At 43.2% G+C, this 17553-nt stretch overlaps 1 protein-coding gene across 1 annotated transcript in view; it reads left to right on the top strand.

Moving 5' to 3' along the window:
* The window catches only part of CACUL1 (CDK2 associated cullin domain 1), a 113219-nt gene that overhangs the window by 79400 nt on the left and 16266 nt on the right, over window positions 1–17553 (top strand). The window contains exons 6-7 of the mRNA XM_019502903.1: window positions 4554–4643; window positions 14990–15128. Of these exons, the coding sequence (XP_019358448.1) occupies window positions 4554–4643; window positions 14990–15128 (229 nt within the window). The remainder of the gene's footprint in view (window positions 1–4553; window positions 4644–14989; window positions 15129–17553) is intronic.

The raw sequence follows: 17553 nt of genomic DNA, 5'->3' as shown, positions 1-17553 counted from the left end.
ATCCATAGTGTCAAAATATTTCTCTTGTCGTGATCTTTGCAACAGTTGACTTGCTTTGTTTACTTTTTTTTGTTTTTGTGAAAAATGAATGAAAGCGAAGAACTGACACACATTGCGGGGAGTAAAAATGGTTGCGAACCACTGATTTGATATATTGGTTAGCTGAACTAATTGTTGTACTGATGGTAAAGGGCACCTCCATTTTGTAACTTTAAGTGGAATTTTTCTTTTTGAATGTGTTCCTTTAGAGATTCATCTTCATTACTCTCCAGGACTCTGAGTGATGTAGGATTTGAAGCTACAAAGTTAGTTGGTGCTAACCCTAGCTGACTGCAGATATTGTAGTTAGCTGAATCCTATAATATGGGCTGCTTCTATTGCTTTGTGTGGGGTCTTTTATTTTTTTACTGGCTTCCCATATAGCTACTGCAGTGCAGCTGCAGCAGATCGGTCTGTGGCTTTGTAATTCCTGACAGTAAATATTGCAGTGTTTGTGCATTAATATTTAACAGGAATATTTTAATGTCCATTATTTTTTAAGCAGATTTTTGCCTTGCAGCTTGGAATTTTTTGACTTATTAGTATAAGGGCAGAGGAGTGATGCTTTTGCAGTCAAGCCCCTTGACAGGAACTCAATGTCTCCTCCATGACTGCGCCAAGGACTCGCCGCCTAAGGGATAATTTCTCTTTCATAAATGTGTTGAGTCATTAACGTTGCTGAGGTAATCCAAATACTACAGTGATGTGCAAATAAATGGAAAGAATACAGCTTTGCTTGCTTTCCACCATTAGGTTCTCCCACACCATAATTTTTTGCTGTATACATGCTTTAGATGGAGTTAATCTGTTCCAATGTAGGCAAGAGTGGCCTGTTTAGCTTCTGTAATAGATGCTTAGTAATTTAATTTAAAAAAATGCAATGCCTTAATGTTTGCTTATTACAAAAGATCTCTTACAAGTACCCAATAGTTACATTAGCCTGTTTTGCTAACTTCATTGTATTTCTGCAGTAACCACTTTGTGCATACTCTAAACCCTCATGGCTTCAATTGTTTGTCAAACATTAGAAACATGGGTCTAAATGCAGTATGACATGCTGTTTGTCAGGAAACTGTAGCTGAACCTGTTAGCTATAAAAACCATCATAGTTCTTGAGATTTCTACACCTCTTCTATTAGAATTAGTTCCTTCTTTGAAACATCCTGTTGCAGCATTATTAGGCTTTCATTTCTGAAATTTGGGGGAAGGGTATAGACCAAAGAAAACCTGAATTATAGCTGCATCAAGACTCAATGTAAAACATCTTTCTGGCTTTATATGCAAAGAAAAACAGTATTGAACATACCGTTCATTTTTTGTCAAAATTTTGAGTATAAAAGAATTCACTAGTGTACCTGACTAATACACAAATGATTCGGCTAAACTCAGGTTGGCGTCTGTTACAATTAGACTGCCAAAATAAATAGTAAAAAGAAAAATATTTATGTGCCAAACTGAAATAAAGGTAGTAGAGGAAAGCACTCTTACATTTGTGCTAATGAGAGGATTGGCATCCAAGTGAACTATCCCGCTGCTTTTAAAATGAAATTGTTTAATGAAGGTAGGTGGAGTAATCAATAACTCAGTGGAGAAATAAATTGCTGCTCATTTTTATTTGCCCCATGTTGTAAATGCATCTGGTTAAGCCTTCAGAATTGTAGCATGTTGTAGAATAGGATTGTAGCTCAATTTAGGAAAAAAGGTTTTAGTGTAAGAAAGAAAACAGACGCAGTCAGCAGCTGTAACAGTGTGGACAAATTTAAAAATTGCCAAACTGTTGCCCAGGCCCACAAACTGTTATTCATCCAGATAGTCTAAACCTGCAGGATTCAGTCTGTTGACTTCAGGGAATTGCTTGAGCAAGTTCAAGTGCGACTGTATTAGGTCTGGCAGGTTGGTTATGCTGTGAGCTGCCATACTTAGATAATGCTGTCTTGCCTTTGGTTGGGGGGTGGACGTACCTACTTGCTGTCCTGAGATCGATGCGTTTTGCAAGCTATACCAGACAGGTTAGTGATTTATGTTTTTGTTTTAGCATTGGTTGAATTAGCCCTATTTGTACAGGGGAGGCAGTAGGGTGGTAACATCTATACACTGGTCTACCATCTGTTCAGGAGTAGCCCCAGGTGCGGTTAATGTGAACTGGAAGCACTCTGATCGCTGTCTCTTCCCTGTTGTATGCCTCCTTTGTTAGCTATCCCGCTCTGTTGCCTCCTTCCTTGCCAGGTTGCACAAACCCTCAGGAAACTATGTAGGAGTTTAGCTCTGCTAGCATCTAAGGGAACAGTTTAGCAAAGGATAGCTTCTCTTCCTTACATGGCTGCATGAGAGATGAAAAAAGAAACTGAGAACCAACCACGCATTTTATCTCCCTTTTTTCGTCTCAGCCCAGTGACAGGCTTTAACCCTGGGATGGGCAAAGTCTCGCCCTCAGGCCAGATCAGGCCCGTGGCAGACTCCATTTTCCAGCAGCCCCTGCCCGTGCAGCTGCCAGCACCCAGCCTGGTCCCATGGAGACCGTCCAGCAGCTGCGCGGGGAGCTGCTCCACGGCCAGACTCTTGCAGCGGTGAGAACATGGGCTGGGGCACAGCTGCGGGCCGCTGCCCACACGTCCCCGCCACAGGTGGGTTGTGTGGGCAGGGGCCTGTGGGGAGTGGATCATGGTTCTGCCCAGGCCCCATCCCAATGCGCCCTGCCCACGCAGCTTCTGGCTGGTCTTCTGGCATACGTACTGGCCTCAGGCTGCTTTAACTGGCTATTTTTCCAACTATTTGAGTTGGTCTAATAAAAGATATTGGATTTACCCAAAAAACCTTGTCTGCCTTGAAAATGCCATGCATTTACATGTTCAAATAGAGCCTTTAGCTAGGAACTCTCTGGCTTTTAAGTGTCACATTTACATCTCTGGGTTTGGGTTACAAATACATTTTCTCTCTCAAAACTTTTTAAGAGTAACTGAAAGTTTATTTCTCCTCAGTGGACATCTAGTTTGTATTTTGGTCTCTCTCTAGCATTTAAAGAAGCACTTTTAAAATTGCTTGTCTAGGAAGCTGAACATAGGAATGCAGGTCACACACACAGCGTGTTATCTGTGCATATCTTCCTAATAAAGCCTTAGCCTTTTGTGATGTCAAAGCATCCAGCTTTCTTGACTGGGGTGGAGGCTGCTTCAGGAACAGTCTGTAGGAGGATGATTGTGTCATTGGAACACACATCACAAAGCTACAGGTGAAAGATGCTGTCCTTTTTTTTCCCCGACTGTATTTCTTTCTGAAACGCATTTCCTTAGAATAGCTGCAAATGATACCATACAGCAATGTATGTAAGAAACACAAGAGAAAAAGATTTCTGTAGTTAGCTCTGCTTTGTGAAAGTCTTTCACATGAACAGGAAAAAGCCATTTTAAAAAGAAAATGTAATAGCAATATGTTCACTGCCATTGTAGGTAATGGCTGAGCATTGAATTGGGGAAGCTTCTATGGCTAATATCATGCGTTTCTCCAGAGTGTGTTAAAAAGACGAGTTTTATATAGCTGGCTGCCATCCGTTATGGATTGGGCCAATAGGTTATAAGACACGCACAGATTGACAAGTGGTAGGTATAGTTTGAGGACCATTTATAACGCATTTGTGGTTGCAGTTAATGTGCATGTTCAAATTCATGCTTAAATTATAAAATAGTTTTAACGGCAGTAAATCAGCTAAGACCATGCACCTCCAAAGGAGGATGTGATTACTGGTATGTCTGCCAGTTTCGTATAAAACCACAAAAACAATTAGAAACTAGATGTAAGTGTTCACTCCCATGTACAATAAACAGCATTTTAAAGCATGTTTACAGCTAGCTTTTTTTATGGTTTCCCAGCGAGTGTACATGTACAGATTTCAGAGCCTGAGCAGATTTTGTTGCCAACTTGTAAAAATTGAAAGAAGGAATTAGTGGAAATGGAGATGTTTATCATAGCAAGTGTGAATAGTACTGCTAAAAATAAGTTGGATCTGCTTCAGTTCTGTGTTGAATACTTAATTCTGTCAGTTGCCTGTTTTAAGTCCTGGATGTTTGTTTGGAAGGAAGAAAAATAAAGTATTTTACATTTTTATTATGCAACTTTATGCATTGTACTCTAGGACAGGGGTTGTCAACCAGGGGTACGCAGGGACGCCCTAAGGGGTATGTGTGGGTTGGTGGGGATGGAGCACTGCTTCTCCCCAGGAATGGGGGACAAGGGCAGCAGTGCTCCTCTGCGGGTGGGAGGAAGCTCGCATGTGGGGGCTGCCGCTGCCACCCAGCACCCTGTGTTGCCATTGCTCCACATCTGTCCACACACTTATTAAAAAAGGTTGGAAACCCCTGGTCTAGGAGACTTGGGGATAAAGTCATTCAGTTGTCTGTTGTTTGATTTCCTCTTTAGAAACATCAGGTGACAGTAGAAAACTTTCTTTTAATGTCAAATATATGCTTACATCTTGTATTTGCCCTCAAAATGCCTAATCAGATTTTTCTTTGTTTCAGCTTTACTTTTGGAAGCTCAGTCAACACCTTTTCAAATCACTCCTTCAACCATGGCAAATATTGTGAAAGGCCTCTATACACTAAGACCAGGTAAATATTCATTGCTGCTTTCTGGAATTTCCCATTTTCTTGTGCTGTCAGAACAGCTTATGCAGTTGTTAACCAAATATTCTGTATTTTTTGATGGACTCTCACATTGGTGTCTGGTGCCTCTTGAGTCAGCGGGGTCACATACCCTCCCCCCCCACCAACACCAGTCAGTGACTAGGGGCATGGGGTCCCCCAACAGCTGATCCCACTGGTGGTGGGGGGGGGGGGCAGTCTCATTCACCGTAAAAGCGGCCACGCTGCTTCTGGAGCTCCACGGCCACTTCCAGAAGCAGCGCAGCCGCTTTTGCTGGCAGCCCTGCTCCCTGGCTGGCGCTCGCAGTGGGGGCAGTGGTGCTCCCGCTTGCCCCCCTGCCCACTGGCTACACAGGGAGCACGGCCTGACGGGGTGCACATGCACCACCTATGCATTACCCCTGGACTGTCATGATCCAGTCTGTTAATATTTAGCTGGGTTATGGAATGGCACAGTGGAATCCATTGCTGTAGTTACAGTAGATCTGTAGGTGCGTATAGGCATGCTGGGAGGCTGTTCTGATATGCTGTCAGTGCAGACTCGATTAATCTGGTGTGTTAGAATGTGCTAATTAGCATGCTTCAGCGAGCCTTGGCATCTCGAGTATCAGCATCCCTGTGCTTCAAAATGGCAGCAGGGGTGTTTTAACTAAAACATGTTCGATGGGCTTTAGTTAAAGTGCCCCTGCCACCATTTTGAAGCATGGGGACATTGATGCATGAAATGCTGCGGCCGCTTTTAATTAAAGCGGCTCTCGGAGCCACTCTAAAGTGCCCTCTCACCCACTTCCGGAGCATGTGTAAAAATGTCATCTGTGTTTAGCTTCACGAGGAAGATGGATGCGAGTTGTCTTCTCCCCTTATCAGAACCCTCAGTTCTTTAAGTGTAAAGTAAAAGCAGAGGATTTCACGTGTTAGTGCTTTGTATTAATAAGAAGGGAAGAAGCTGTTCAGTGGTCAGTGATGGAAACTATTCCAAAGTAGGATAGATGGACTAGTGGGAATGATATAGGTTAGTTCTGCAAGAGACCTGGGATCATATTAGATAGTTCAAATGGCCCTTCCCTCTTTGATCCTGGGATTTCAGAGACAGCTTTGGTATAACAAAGAAATAAGCAGTTTATTATTACATGCAAAAGCTTTATTTCACTCTTGCAAGGTAGAGTGTATTATAGTGCAGACATTGTATCCAGCAGTAGTTTTTATCAACAAGCCAAAACAATTATGGTATGGAATATCTTTCATGCATTAAGCTTAATTGGTACAGATCTCTAACATATAATTTGCAGTGCTAAAAGGAACCCTTATCTAGGGCTTGTGTTCAGGTGCCGTTTAACAATGCAAGGGGTATTTAAGGTGGCTATCACCAATTAGTGCTTTCCATTTGCCGTCTAATGACAAAGTGTATAATTTTAGCAATGTTGAAGCAACATTGTTTGTTCAGCTTTTACGATTGGTTTATATTACGTATCCCTACCATCAGTTGTATCTAACTGTAAGGATGGAAGAAAATTTGGGTTGGAGATGCTGAGAAATTCTTGTGTCTGAAACAGGAATATTTTTACTTTTCTGTATCAAATCAAGCATAATACAAATGAAATATGGCTTTTTCATTCCTTCTGACAACATTGTTTCAGTTCAGCAGGAAGACAAACCATCAATTTATGCAGAATTTAAGCTCTTACTTTAGGAAAAAAGCCTACTAATAATATTTTGATTTTAATTGTCATCTTTTCTACCTCCTGGGTCAGAACACTTGGCAAGCCCCTCCCTTAATCCTCCTCTGATCAGATTGTCAAGAGTCATCCATCATGGCATCATTTGACCAGAAAAAAATGAACTAAAGAACTAGACTTGTGTTAAGTGACTGGCTGTCACCTTCCTAATGCCAGATGCTTAAAAATTGAGTTGTGGCCTAGAAATTCATGAGCTCTGTACATGGATATTTTTATATATGTACTGTATTTACCCAAATCCAAGGTAACTTCAAATTGAAGACAGCCACCCAATAATAAGATTTTATACATTGAAAATTATAATTATTAAGGAGCTTTCTTAAATTTCTCCGTCACTGGCACAGGTAGCTTAACTCCTATAGCTGCTTAATGTGTGGTATAGCTTAACTCCTATAGCTGCTTAATGTGTGGTGACCCTGGCCTCAGACTCAGCCAGCTAGCAGCAATAGCAGCTCTGGCTCCAGTTTTAGCCCCAAACTCAGGGCACGGGCTGGGGCCAGAGCTGCAGCAGTTCTTGTGTCATAGTGCAATCTCCCCTGCTTCCCTTCCATTCCACATGGTCTCCCCTGTGCATCCCCTGGGCTACACATTGCACTCTCTCATGCTCGCTCTTTTCCCCATCCTTCCCTCCTCACCACCCAGTCTCCTCCCTTCTCCGTCCGTGCCTCCACAACATGCTGTCCTCTGCACAAACTGCCCTGTCTGCGTGTCTGTCTGCATGCTTGTGCATGTGCACAATAAGCAGTTTGACCACAGACCTGCTTCTTTTGTCAATTTTTCCTGGTCTGAATAATTTAATCATTGCAGAAGAATGAAGGTTTAAAAAAAAAGATTAAATATGAGCCCTAATGATGATGAAAGGTAAACTGTTTCAGCTTTTCTTTACAAATCTGAAAGCTAGAAACTTTCTTTTAGATAGATGAAAACTAAGACTCTTGCAATTGAGGATCTGGGCTCTAAGAGCAGTGCCAAACATTTCCAAACCAGATTTTTCAGTACAATCGTCTGTTGACAACACTGTAATGATAAGTTTTAATGTTTTACTTTAAATCCTGAATGGGGTGGTTTTGATTTAAAATCACAGATCAGGATGCCTCAATTTAAGCATTGTTTTCTACAAAAAGTGTGTTCTGCTGTTTTGTTATCCTTTATTCATTTAACTTCTTGAAACTTTGCACTTTTAGGGCATTTCTACACATGCAAGCGCCACAGTATTGTGTGCGTGCGTCACTTATAGTTGTATAAGTGGCAAAATGTGCATGACGACTGAGAAAATAGCGGCGGCATGCTTTTGAACTAAAACACCTCAGAGGTGTTTTAGTTCAAAACACGCTGCTGCCATTTTCTGTGAGTTGACACGTGTTTGGCCACTTATACAACTGTATGCGGTGCAGTGCCGTTTGCATCAGCTTACGTGGGGAGCAGACTTGATTAATCGCAGATAAGCAGCAGATCTCTGGCAGGTTGCAGGACAGAAAGATGCATGTATAAATGCCCTTGGAGAAAGGCAAGGGCTTGACTGTGTGTACACAAACTTGCAGAGAGACAATAGGGCTGATGGGTGGGTAATCAGGTCTATTATCTCTCATCTCCATGTACTGTTGTTAACAAGGATGTTCCCTCTGGAGATGACAAACTCCCTATGCCTGAAGAAGGACGTTTGTGCCCAAAAGCATGTAAAGAACAATTTTTCAATTATTTAGTAGTTCTAATAAAAGATATCGCATCTACCCAAAGAACCTTGTCTGCCTATGAACTCTGGAGACACAAATCCACAGTTTGAGAACTGAAACTAAGTATCACAGAGATGCTTAATGAGAGAGGCTGAGCACTGAGCTTTGGGTACAGTGGTTTTCTATAATCTTTCCTAATCTATAGAGGAGCCTCTTGGAACTCCAGAAGGCTGGTCCCCTAATATAGCCTATGGCCTGTTGTGGCCTATTTATAAAACTTCTAAAAAGGTTGCATGAATATATTGTTTCAAATAGTATATAATTAGAAGTTTTAATCCCTATTCCAGGGTGATATCTTTGCGTGTTAACATCTTTTAAATTTCTTTATTTTTTTAAAAAATCATTGTAACAGAAAATATAATTAAATAAAAAAAGCTGATTTAAATTAAAAAAAATTGTGTTTTTTTTTAAATCATCGAGTTTTATCCACCCTGATCCTGAACTTGGATTTTTGACCTGCATTCCCATTGGCTTGACTAGTAGTATATAGTCCTATGCGTAATTGTTTAGATGCTTATTACAAATAAAGTACATACAACCTTTTTTAAAGTGAGATTTCCTTTATAAACAGGTGATAATTATAAGATCCACATGCCCACTGAAAGCCAAGCTATGAACAACACTCATCTTTTAGAGAACAGATTGTCTTTGGTTTGCAGTCTGGAAAGAATATTAAGTGCATGCTATATAGTACTTAGAATTGTTCAGTTCTGTTTGTCAAAGAGACAGCTTTAACCTAGCTTTTATGAATAATACGTTAAATCTCCTAGTAAAATTAAGAGTAGGTTGAACAAAGGAAGATAACAGAGTTGCGAGACAAGATGTACTTTAGGTTGTTAGGGAAAACAGGTTCTTTGTATTAAAAGAGATTCTTTGGTAGAGTCAATTCTTGATGAGAAGCATTAAGAAGATATTAAAGGAGCAGATGCTTTGGGAGACTGAGACCTTTGGTTCAAATGTTGAAAGCAGTGTCACTTGTAGATGGCTACCATAAGCAACCACAACAAAGAACACGAAAGCAGGCTGGGGCTGATGAAAAACAAAAAAGACATGGTCTGCACTAGGGAAAAAATAAGGGGAGTCTGAGCTACACGAAATGCCCTTTTCCCTCATTTTCTATCTTTGAATGTACCTGTGAGACTTGGGTAGTGGGCAGAATAGCAGGCAAGGTTTACAGAAAGAAGGAAAGTGCTACTGGAGAAACTTGCCATGCTCTTGCATGTTCTCAATGTGGGCTGAAGCCAAGGAACAGAAAATGGATGGTATCTCTTTTTAAGGGGACAAATCATTTCTTTTTATGCTCGCTGCCTGATGTGGATCGCTCCTGTGGGAGATGCTGCAGATTTCTCTGGCAGCAAAATCCATTCTAGTAAATGTGGGCAGAAGGAGAGGGCAAAGGGAAGGGAGAGCATGGAAGGTCAAAGTATAGGGGATGTGTGAAAGAGGCAGGAGAACTACCAGCTGGAATATGAAACGGTGTCTACAGACGGAGAGAAAAAGAGAGAGAGAAAGAAAAGTTCGGACTAAAAAAGAAGAAAAGGCAATTGTCAAGGTCTGGTGTTGAAGTGAGCTAAGTTGGGAGCTATCAATATTGTGTGGCATAAGGGCAGTTGCATTCTTCTGCTCTGCATATTTTGTAAAAGAATATGTAGGCGTTGGCCCAGTGCATTTGACTGCTATCTGGAAATTGCCCTTGCTGATAAAGAACTGGAGTACTAATCTGTTTTTCATTAAATGCTTTCATTAGAGGATTTATTTTTTAAGCCTGTAAACTATTTCCATGTCAGCTATTCCATGCCACTGTTGCTTGTCAATAGAACTTGTATAAAGAAATACAGTTTAGCTTAACTTGTTCAGTGAGACATAGAGGGGAGAAACGGGAAGAATTGGTGGTCCCAGTACAGTCACAGAATTATGATGGGATTGGGATTGTGCAGATGTAGTGGGATAGTTCTCATGATTGGAATACACTCTTGTTCAGGAAAGATAGGCAGAGGAAAAAAATGAGGTGGTGTTGCCCTGTATATAAGGGCATGCGTTCAGAGGTGCGGTATGAAGTAGGTGTGTCAATTGAAAGCCTCTGGGTAAAGTTCAGAAGAGAGAGCAGCAGGGAGGATGTCATGGTGGGCATCTGCTTCAGGGCTCAAAACCAAGAGGAGGAGGTGGATGACGCCTTCTTTAAACAAGCGATGAAAGCTTCCAAATTGCAGGACTTCTCATGGGGCACTTTATGTTCCCCTCCCATTAGACATCCCAATAACTAACGTGCACAAGCAGTCCAGCAAGTTCTTGGGGGGTGTTTGGGATAATTTTTTAATTCAGATGGTAGAGAGGCCAATGAGGGGGGAAGTTCTTCTTGACTTACTGCACATAAACAGGGCAGAATTGGTTTAGAATGTGAAGGTGGAAGGTAATTTGGGTGACAGTGACCACGAGATGATAGAATTCAAGATCCTAAGGGAAGGAAGGAAGGAGAGCACCAGAGTAAGGACAGTGGATTTCAGAAAAGTTAACTGAGGGACCTAGAGGGCATGATTCCTTGGGAGGCAAGTCTGGGGAGGGGGTGGAGAGTTCAGGAGAGCTGGCTGTACTTTTAAGGACACCTTTTTAAAGATGCAGAAGCAAGCTATCTCAATGAGGCAGAAGAATAGGAAGTGCAATAGGGGACCAGTCTGGCTAGACAGCAGTCTCTTCGAGAGTTGAAACTCATAGGAATCCTATAGAAAGTGTAAATTTGTTCATAGTACTAGGGGAAGGGTACAAGAGTATCAGATGGCATGCAAAGAGAAAATTAGGAAGGCCAAGGAATATTTTATGATGCAGCTGGCAAGGGACATGAAAGGGATTCTATAAGTATGTCAAAAGTAAGAGGAAGACAAGAGACCTGTGCAATCTGACCGCAGTGGTTCTCAACCTTTTTGGACTCGAGGCCCCCCTCACTCCCATCCTGCAGCCCTCTGACCCTGCCAGTGTCTCTCACTCCCAACCCATGGCAAAGGGACACGGCCCGGCCACTGCCACTTCCTTCAGGCCACTCTGCTGCCCCCGACCCACCTCCCCTCAATCAGTGGGAGGAGGTGAGGGCAGCATGGCCCTTCTCCCCTGCCAGGGTCTGTTATTCCTCCCATTGTTAGCAGTGCGGCTGGCGAGGTGGCCCTGGTGGCGGCTGCGGCAACAAGTCTTGCCACACCCCACTCTGCCCTCCTGTGCTGGGTCCCATTGGTTGGTCTGGTCAGGCAGCAGCCCAGTGCCCACTGTGGGCACAGAAACTGGGGGATGGGAGGCAGGAAAATGCCCCCCTGGAAGATCCCAGACTACCCAGATGTGTTGCCTATGCCCTCCCCACCAACTTCTCTGAGGAGTACTGGGGGAGCTGCTGTCTACTGCTGCCTGGTGCCACGTGTATGTGTGCACGCTCATTCATGCACATGGTACCTCCTGCCTTATCGGCCTCCTCCCACTCCCCCCAGGCCCAAGCAGCCACTTGCAGGCTGAAACACTGACAGCTGGCAAGGGGAAGCTTGCAGTTTCCTGTGAATTTCTCCTTTAAAGAAGAATCCGTGATCTTTTTATAAAGGAGAAAAATCTGTATTTTTCCATGAATCTGGTGGTGGCAGCAGGTTTAGCCTGGGTGTGAGCCGCCCCAGTGGACCTTGGAGATCACGGTTGCACCAGATCTGCAGTCCCCACGGATTCCCTGAAACCTGCTCATGGCCCCACAGGAGGCCATAGACCCCTGGTTGTGAACTGTTGTCTTGTGGAATGTGGAAAGCAATCTGATCATAGATGATACAAAGAAGGTTAAAGTATTTAATGCCTTTTTTTTTACTTTGGTTTTCACAAATAGGGGCAGCTACCAGTTGATGTACAGTTGACAACAGAGATAGGGAAGGAGACAAACTGTTTAATGGCAGACCAGGTTAGGAATTACCGTATTTACTTGATTCTAAGACTATCCTGAATTCAAGATGACCCCCCAATAATTTGATTCTATATATGGAAAATGTATACGTTTGTTATAATTTTTCAGATATAGAACCTAATTATTAGAGGTTTGTCTTGAGTTTGTCCCATTCCCACTGCTACAGCAGGGAAAGAAGTGGCTGGGGGGATCAGGTGCCCCCCTTGCCTTCTGGCCTCCCAGCTTCTTCCCTTGTACAGGCAACCCCTGCTTAGGGCTCTTAATTGGTTCCTGAAAAACTGAGTGTTAAGCGAAACTGAAAGAATTTGACCCAAGATGGTGATCGCAAGTGTTTTTATTGACCCAAGATGGTGGCCCACACGTGTTCTAGCAAAACTTGCTAAGTGAAATCAGGTATCAATTTAAAATGAGGGTTATAGCCAAATAACATTAAGCAAAACAGCATTAAGTGGGGGTTGCCTGTAGTCCCTTTTCCCCCCCCTTACTGTCAGACCCTGCTCAGAATCTGTTTCCCTCCCTGAGCATGTGGAAATGAGGGGCAAATTTGAAACACAAGGGTCCAAAACCACTGATATTTGAAATAAATGCGCCTGTAATAATTTGCTTGTAGGTATGTACATACACATGGCCACCAGGCAACCTGGAGAGCAGCTCCCGCAGGTGATTCTGGTGGGGGGTGGAGGAATGGAGGAAGGAAGTTGGGCAGGGCTGGGGCTGGGGCTGCTGCTGCTGCCCAGCTGGGTGGCGTGTGGGGCTTGGGCCTGGGCTCGGATGTGTGGCTGCAGGGCTCCAGTGGGGTGTGGGATGGGGCTGTGTGCGGCTCGTCCGGTGGGTGGCTGACTCCCTGCTGCTGCGCACACCCCTGAGGCGGGCATGTGCCCCCCAGTTCTGTGCATGGGGTGGGGACAGGCTGCCCACTGTAGGCTTGGGCTGCCTGCCCTGCTGCCCTCCTGGCCCCCATAGCCCTGGCAGCTGGGGCCCCCCTCTCGCAGGGCTGTGGGAGCAGGGGGCTGTGGGTGTGGAGTGAGGGGCACCAGCAGCAGGGCTGGGGGGCGGTGTCGTGGGAGTGAGGGATCCAGACCTGCATCCTGGTGAGCGGAGCAGGCAGGGGGAGCTCTGATTTTTTCCATGATGAAAAACTCAAAATCAAATACCAAAATTTATAGGGTTTTTTTATTTTATCATAGTGATTGAAGTACTGGTTGGTTTCCAAATTGCTTTAAAATTGTAATATATCAATAAAACATTGTGATCAATTGATACCTATATATATAGCGGCATGTTATTTTAATCACAGATTTTGGGGTTTTTATCAAAGAATTTGCCTTTTATCGGAGAAAACCAGCATAGGATCCCCAGTGATCAGGCACTGGGACAAGGCCACTTTTAAAGTTGTGGATTCTCCGTGATTGGAAACTTTCAAAAGCAGATTAGACAGGCACTTGGATGGCATGGTTTAGTCAGGGATGATTCTGTCTTGAGTAGTGGACTACATGATCTTGTGAGATCCCTTCCAGTCCTACTTTTTATGATCCTATAGTTAAAAACTACAGTAAGAGCAGTTTTTGCTGGTTACCAACAAAAGAAAAAGTAAAATTTGCAAGAGACTTGCAAGGAACAGAACAGTGAGCAGGCCTGGCTCCCTACCTGCTGTTACGTTGCTACTCAAGTACTTTATTACAAATAATTTTTTTTTCTCCTTTCTTCTGCCTTTCAAACCAAAGTGTGTGTGTGTTATTCTATGGCATGTTGTATGCAAGAAAATATTGCACCACACTGATGCGTGTGCGTGCGGCGTTGATTGGTACTAGTTTTCAGTAGTGTGTCTCAAGTTACAAGTGAAATAATTTGCATCAAATGCTTGATCAGGGTGGCTTGAGAATTGGAAAGCTGTCATTAGTTCTTTGGTCCTAGCCTTTGATTCGTGTATGAAATATAACATTGGGCAAAAGAGAATCTGGCCAGTTTTGCTGCATGGACCCAGGTTATCGTAGCCATTGGATGTTGCTGCATTGTTAAGTAATGTTTTAGCTTGTGTCTCTTTTTCTAAAACTGCTAACTGTGAAGTGGAACTGATATGCTTGAGAATTATATAATGAACACACTATTTCACCCTGGAGCCTTGGCCAATTGCAATATTGAGAATTATAGCATTTCTGTTGTGGGGAGGGGTCAGACTGGCAGACCTGTGCAGTGGCATATGCTGCTATCATCCAGAGACATTGAGCTCACAGTTATGAGTAGGGCCCTAAATCTTGGATTATACGGGTTCATTTAAATCAACCTTCTATGTAAGAAACAGAATCCAGTTTAGATGATGGTAGAGGGGCCCTACTAGTGCAAAGAAGGATCGTGGCAGCTGGGCAGTCTCTCTTTGGCCACTACTACTTCTTGTAATCCGCATAGTTGGCCGCATGTGGCCCATCTACTTGGGTTACCTCTACAGAAAATTGAGTCTTTAGTGTGAATGTCCCTTACTTCATTGCTACGTGTGACTTCCAGGATTGTTCTTCTTTAGTAAGATTTGACTAGCATCATACAGCCGCTAAAGCTGTGTAAATATTACAGGTGAGATTCTCCGCACAAAAAGAGTGTGGATCACTTCCAGTCGGAATTAATGGTATTTTACAGCCTTGTTGCACTCCTGTAAATAACTTTTATAAGACGAAGGGCAAAAGCAAATAGGTCCCATGCTATTTGCACAGGTTTAGATGACCATGTAGCATCGACTCCTGTTGGCCAAGGCTCAGGGTCTTAGCCAGAAATGTGTGAGAATTGTATTCAAGATCTTTGACCATTTATATAATGTTTTTTAAGAACTCTGCTTCACCTTTCGGTAGTTGTTTCTTAAAGATGAAATAAGAAAATAAACTCTCAAGAGCTTTATTCTTTGTTTCACTATTACTTTCCCTTTCCTCACAGAGTGGGTTCAGATGGCACCAGCTTTATTTTCTAAATTCATCCCAAACATTCTTCCCCCTGCTGTGGAATCTGAGCTTCAGGAATATGCTGCCCAAGACCAGAAACTTCAAAGAGAGCTTATGCAGAATGGATTTACCAGGTAATAATCTGCCTTCAACAGCTATTGCAGTAGACACTACTATACTGCATGTATCTTAATATTTTAGACTTGAGCCAAAATCTTTAAGTCTGGGTGTCTAAAATTAGGCTGCTTAATTCAGTTCAAGTGCTTAAATAAAGTGAGTGAGTGTGAGTTTCTTTCTTTCTGTCCCCCTCCCTGAAAATTTGAGTACTTGCATATCCCACAGAAAGTAATAGGAATTAGCCAGAGATCAACATTGGTTTAATACCTGACACAAAGCAGATCTTCATTGTCCTTGGAATGTCGGTGTCTTGACAATTCGGGAAAAATAGCTGTGTGGTTGTCTATACATGATGCTTAAAAAATTGCTTTTAACCTTTTCCGCTGCTCAGCCAATTGGCAATACTGTTTTAATATTTTAAGTAGATATTTTGAATTGTTTTCTATAAGGGGCTATAAGCAGGGAAATTTGAGCAAGTCAGAAAGCTGGTGTCAGCAATGCCTGACCCTTCACCTTCTCATTTTTTCTGTCCATGCTCATGGCTGCCTCTCGACCAGTTATTTCTGGTGAACTTGGAAGGTTGAAGCATACAACTTCTACCCCTGCATTTCCCGACTCTACTGCCCCTAGGCTTATCTGTCAGAGTCAGAAGTAACAGTTAGCAAATCTTGCTTCTTTGAAAAGGAGGTTTTGTAGTCCGCACTTGAAAGAATGTTTTCCTTGGTGGTAACCAGGACATGAACTGTATGAAAGTAAAAGCACCAAGGAGATGAGCATTTCAGGTTTACTTCAGGGTACTAGGCAGTTGCCTGTCGAATGATTGGGGGGAGGGGGCAGGCAGGGATGGAGTGCCGCTACCCACTGCCCTGTGCTGCTGCCGGTCTGCCTTTGGCCCTGTGCACCGCCCCCCCCCCTCCACCCCACAGTGCTGCCACTTGCCAGGTGTTGGGGAGGAAGGGAAGCTTGCATCCCTTCCACCCCTTGGTTCTGTGCTCTGCTGTCCCAGTCCATCCCTGCTGTCCCCCTCTGCCTCCAAGGGGGCTCTGGCCCCTTGTTCCCTGCTGTCATGGCGGCACTGTGCCATGTGTTGTCCGTCTGTGCAGAGCACTCCAATTGGTTGTTTTGGTCATAATTGTGATTGGCTGCTGAGATGACCAGTCAGAGTGCGAATAAAGCATTGCAGACAGACAGACAGACTAAGCCTTTTATTATATTAGAAACTTACCAGGATTACTTCTGTGCCTGTGCCAGTGGAACTGGCATGCCCGGTGTTCCCTGTGTCTTTTAACTGCTGCATAGCTCTTGCACTGAAGTTATAGTGACATGCAGAACACAGTGAAGGCAAGTCAGTGGAGCATCAGGAAAGTGGGTGATGTTGCATGAGTCGTGAAATGAAAGAGACTGTCAACAAAACAAATCCAAATAGAGGCAAACTAGTATAAATACAGCAAGAAAATGCACTCAATAATGAATTTTATTTTTCTCTAATCCTCAATTATAATAATTCTAGAGGTTGCATATAACAGTGGCACATAGAACATCTCCTTGTAGAAATGTAATTATTTTATATAGTTCCAGGGTCCTGCAAGTCAGCTGATTATTAATCAGAATAATACTGCAATATGTCAGTTTATCACAATTTCTGAGAAACTCATTATTTCTCCTCAACTAAAAGAACAGGCTGTCTTGTGCTTTGGTTGTCAGGGTAGTATATTGTGTGAAGCTGTTTTCTTCAGTTATACAAAACAGCCATGAAACAAAATTTCTGTCTTAAGATGTGGGTATCTTCAAGTGGTTTGTAGTCAGAAGTGCTCCAGTTTTGTCTAAATGTCAAAATGTCAATGTACAGCTTTCTGAGCTATTTTTAAATATCCTTGATGTGGGTGCTGGCTGGTGAAATAGAAATCCAGGTAATTTTTAAATTCAAACTGGTAATGCCAAAGAGTGTTCATTTACTTATCTTGTTAGGGCAGTCAGCACTTAGTATTTAATATTGAATTATATATAGGGGCTACACCTGATCTTAATGTTAAGAGGAGTAAGAGCAAGTACTAATGATACGCTTAAGTATTTTTGGTGCCTATTGCCTTTGTATTCAAGTGACACTTCAAAGACTCATGGGGCCCATCCAGGCGAGGATGCACGTGCGTCTTGCCCCATCTCAAACCTCTTTGAGGTGGGGCAAGAGGCATGCGCGGGAACGAAAAAATGTGCAGCACGGGGAGAAAATTAGACCCCTGGATATCCAGGGGTCTAAAAAAATTGAAGTTTAAAAAACCAGAGGCTGGGTCCTCCACAGAGACGCTCTGGCTGCCAGAGCGTCTCTATGGTTGGCCCCTCGCCTTGGTGCTGAAACACGCGGCTAGCCAGGCCGCGTGTTTCAGCACCAGGGCTCCAGTGCCGGTGACTAAGGGGTTGGGGGGGCTGGAGGAGTGGGTGAGG

This window comes from Gavialis gangeticus, unplaced genomic scaffold (genome assembly GCF_001723915.1).
Source record: "Gavialis gangeticus isolate Ggan-Ray unplaced genomic scaffold, GavGan_comp1, whole genome shotgun sequence".
Taxonomy (NCBI): Eukaryota; Metazoa; Chordata; order Crocodylia; family Gavialidae; genus Gavialis; species Gavialis gangeticus.
The sequence above is the reverse complement of the archived record's forward strand: the minus strand, read 5'-3'. Positions and strand labels throughout refer to the sequence as shown.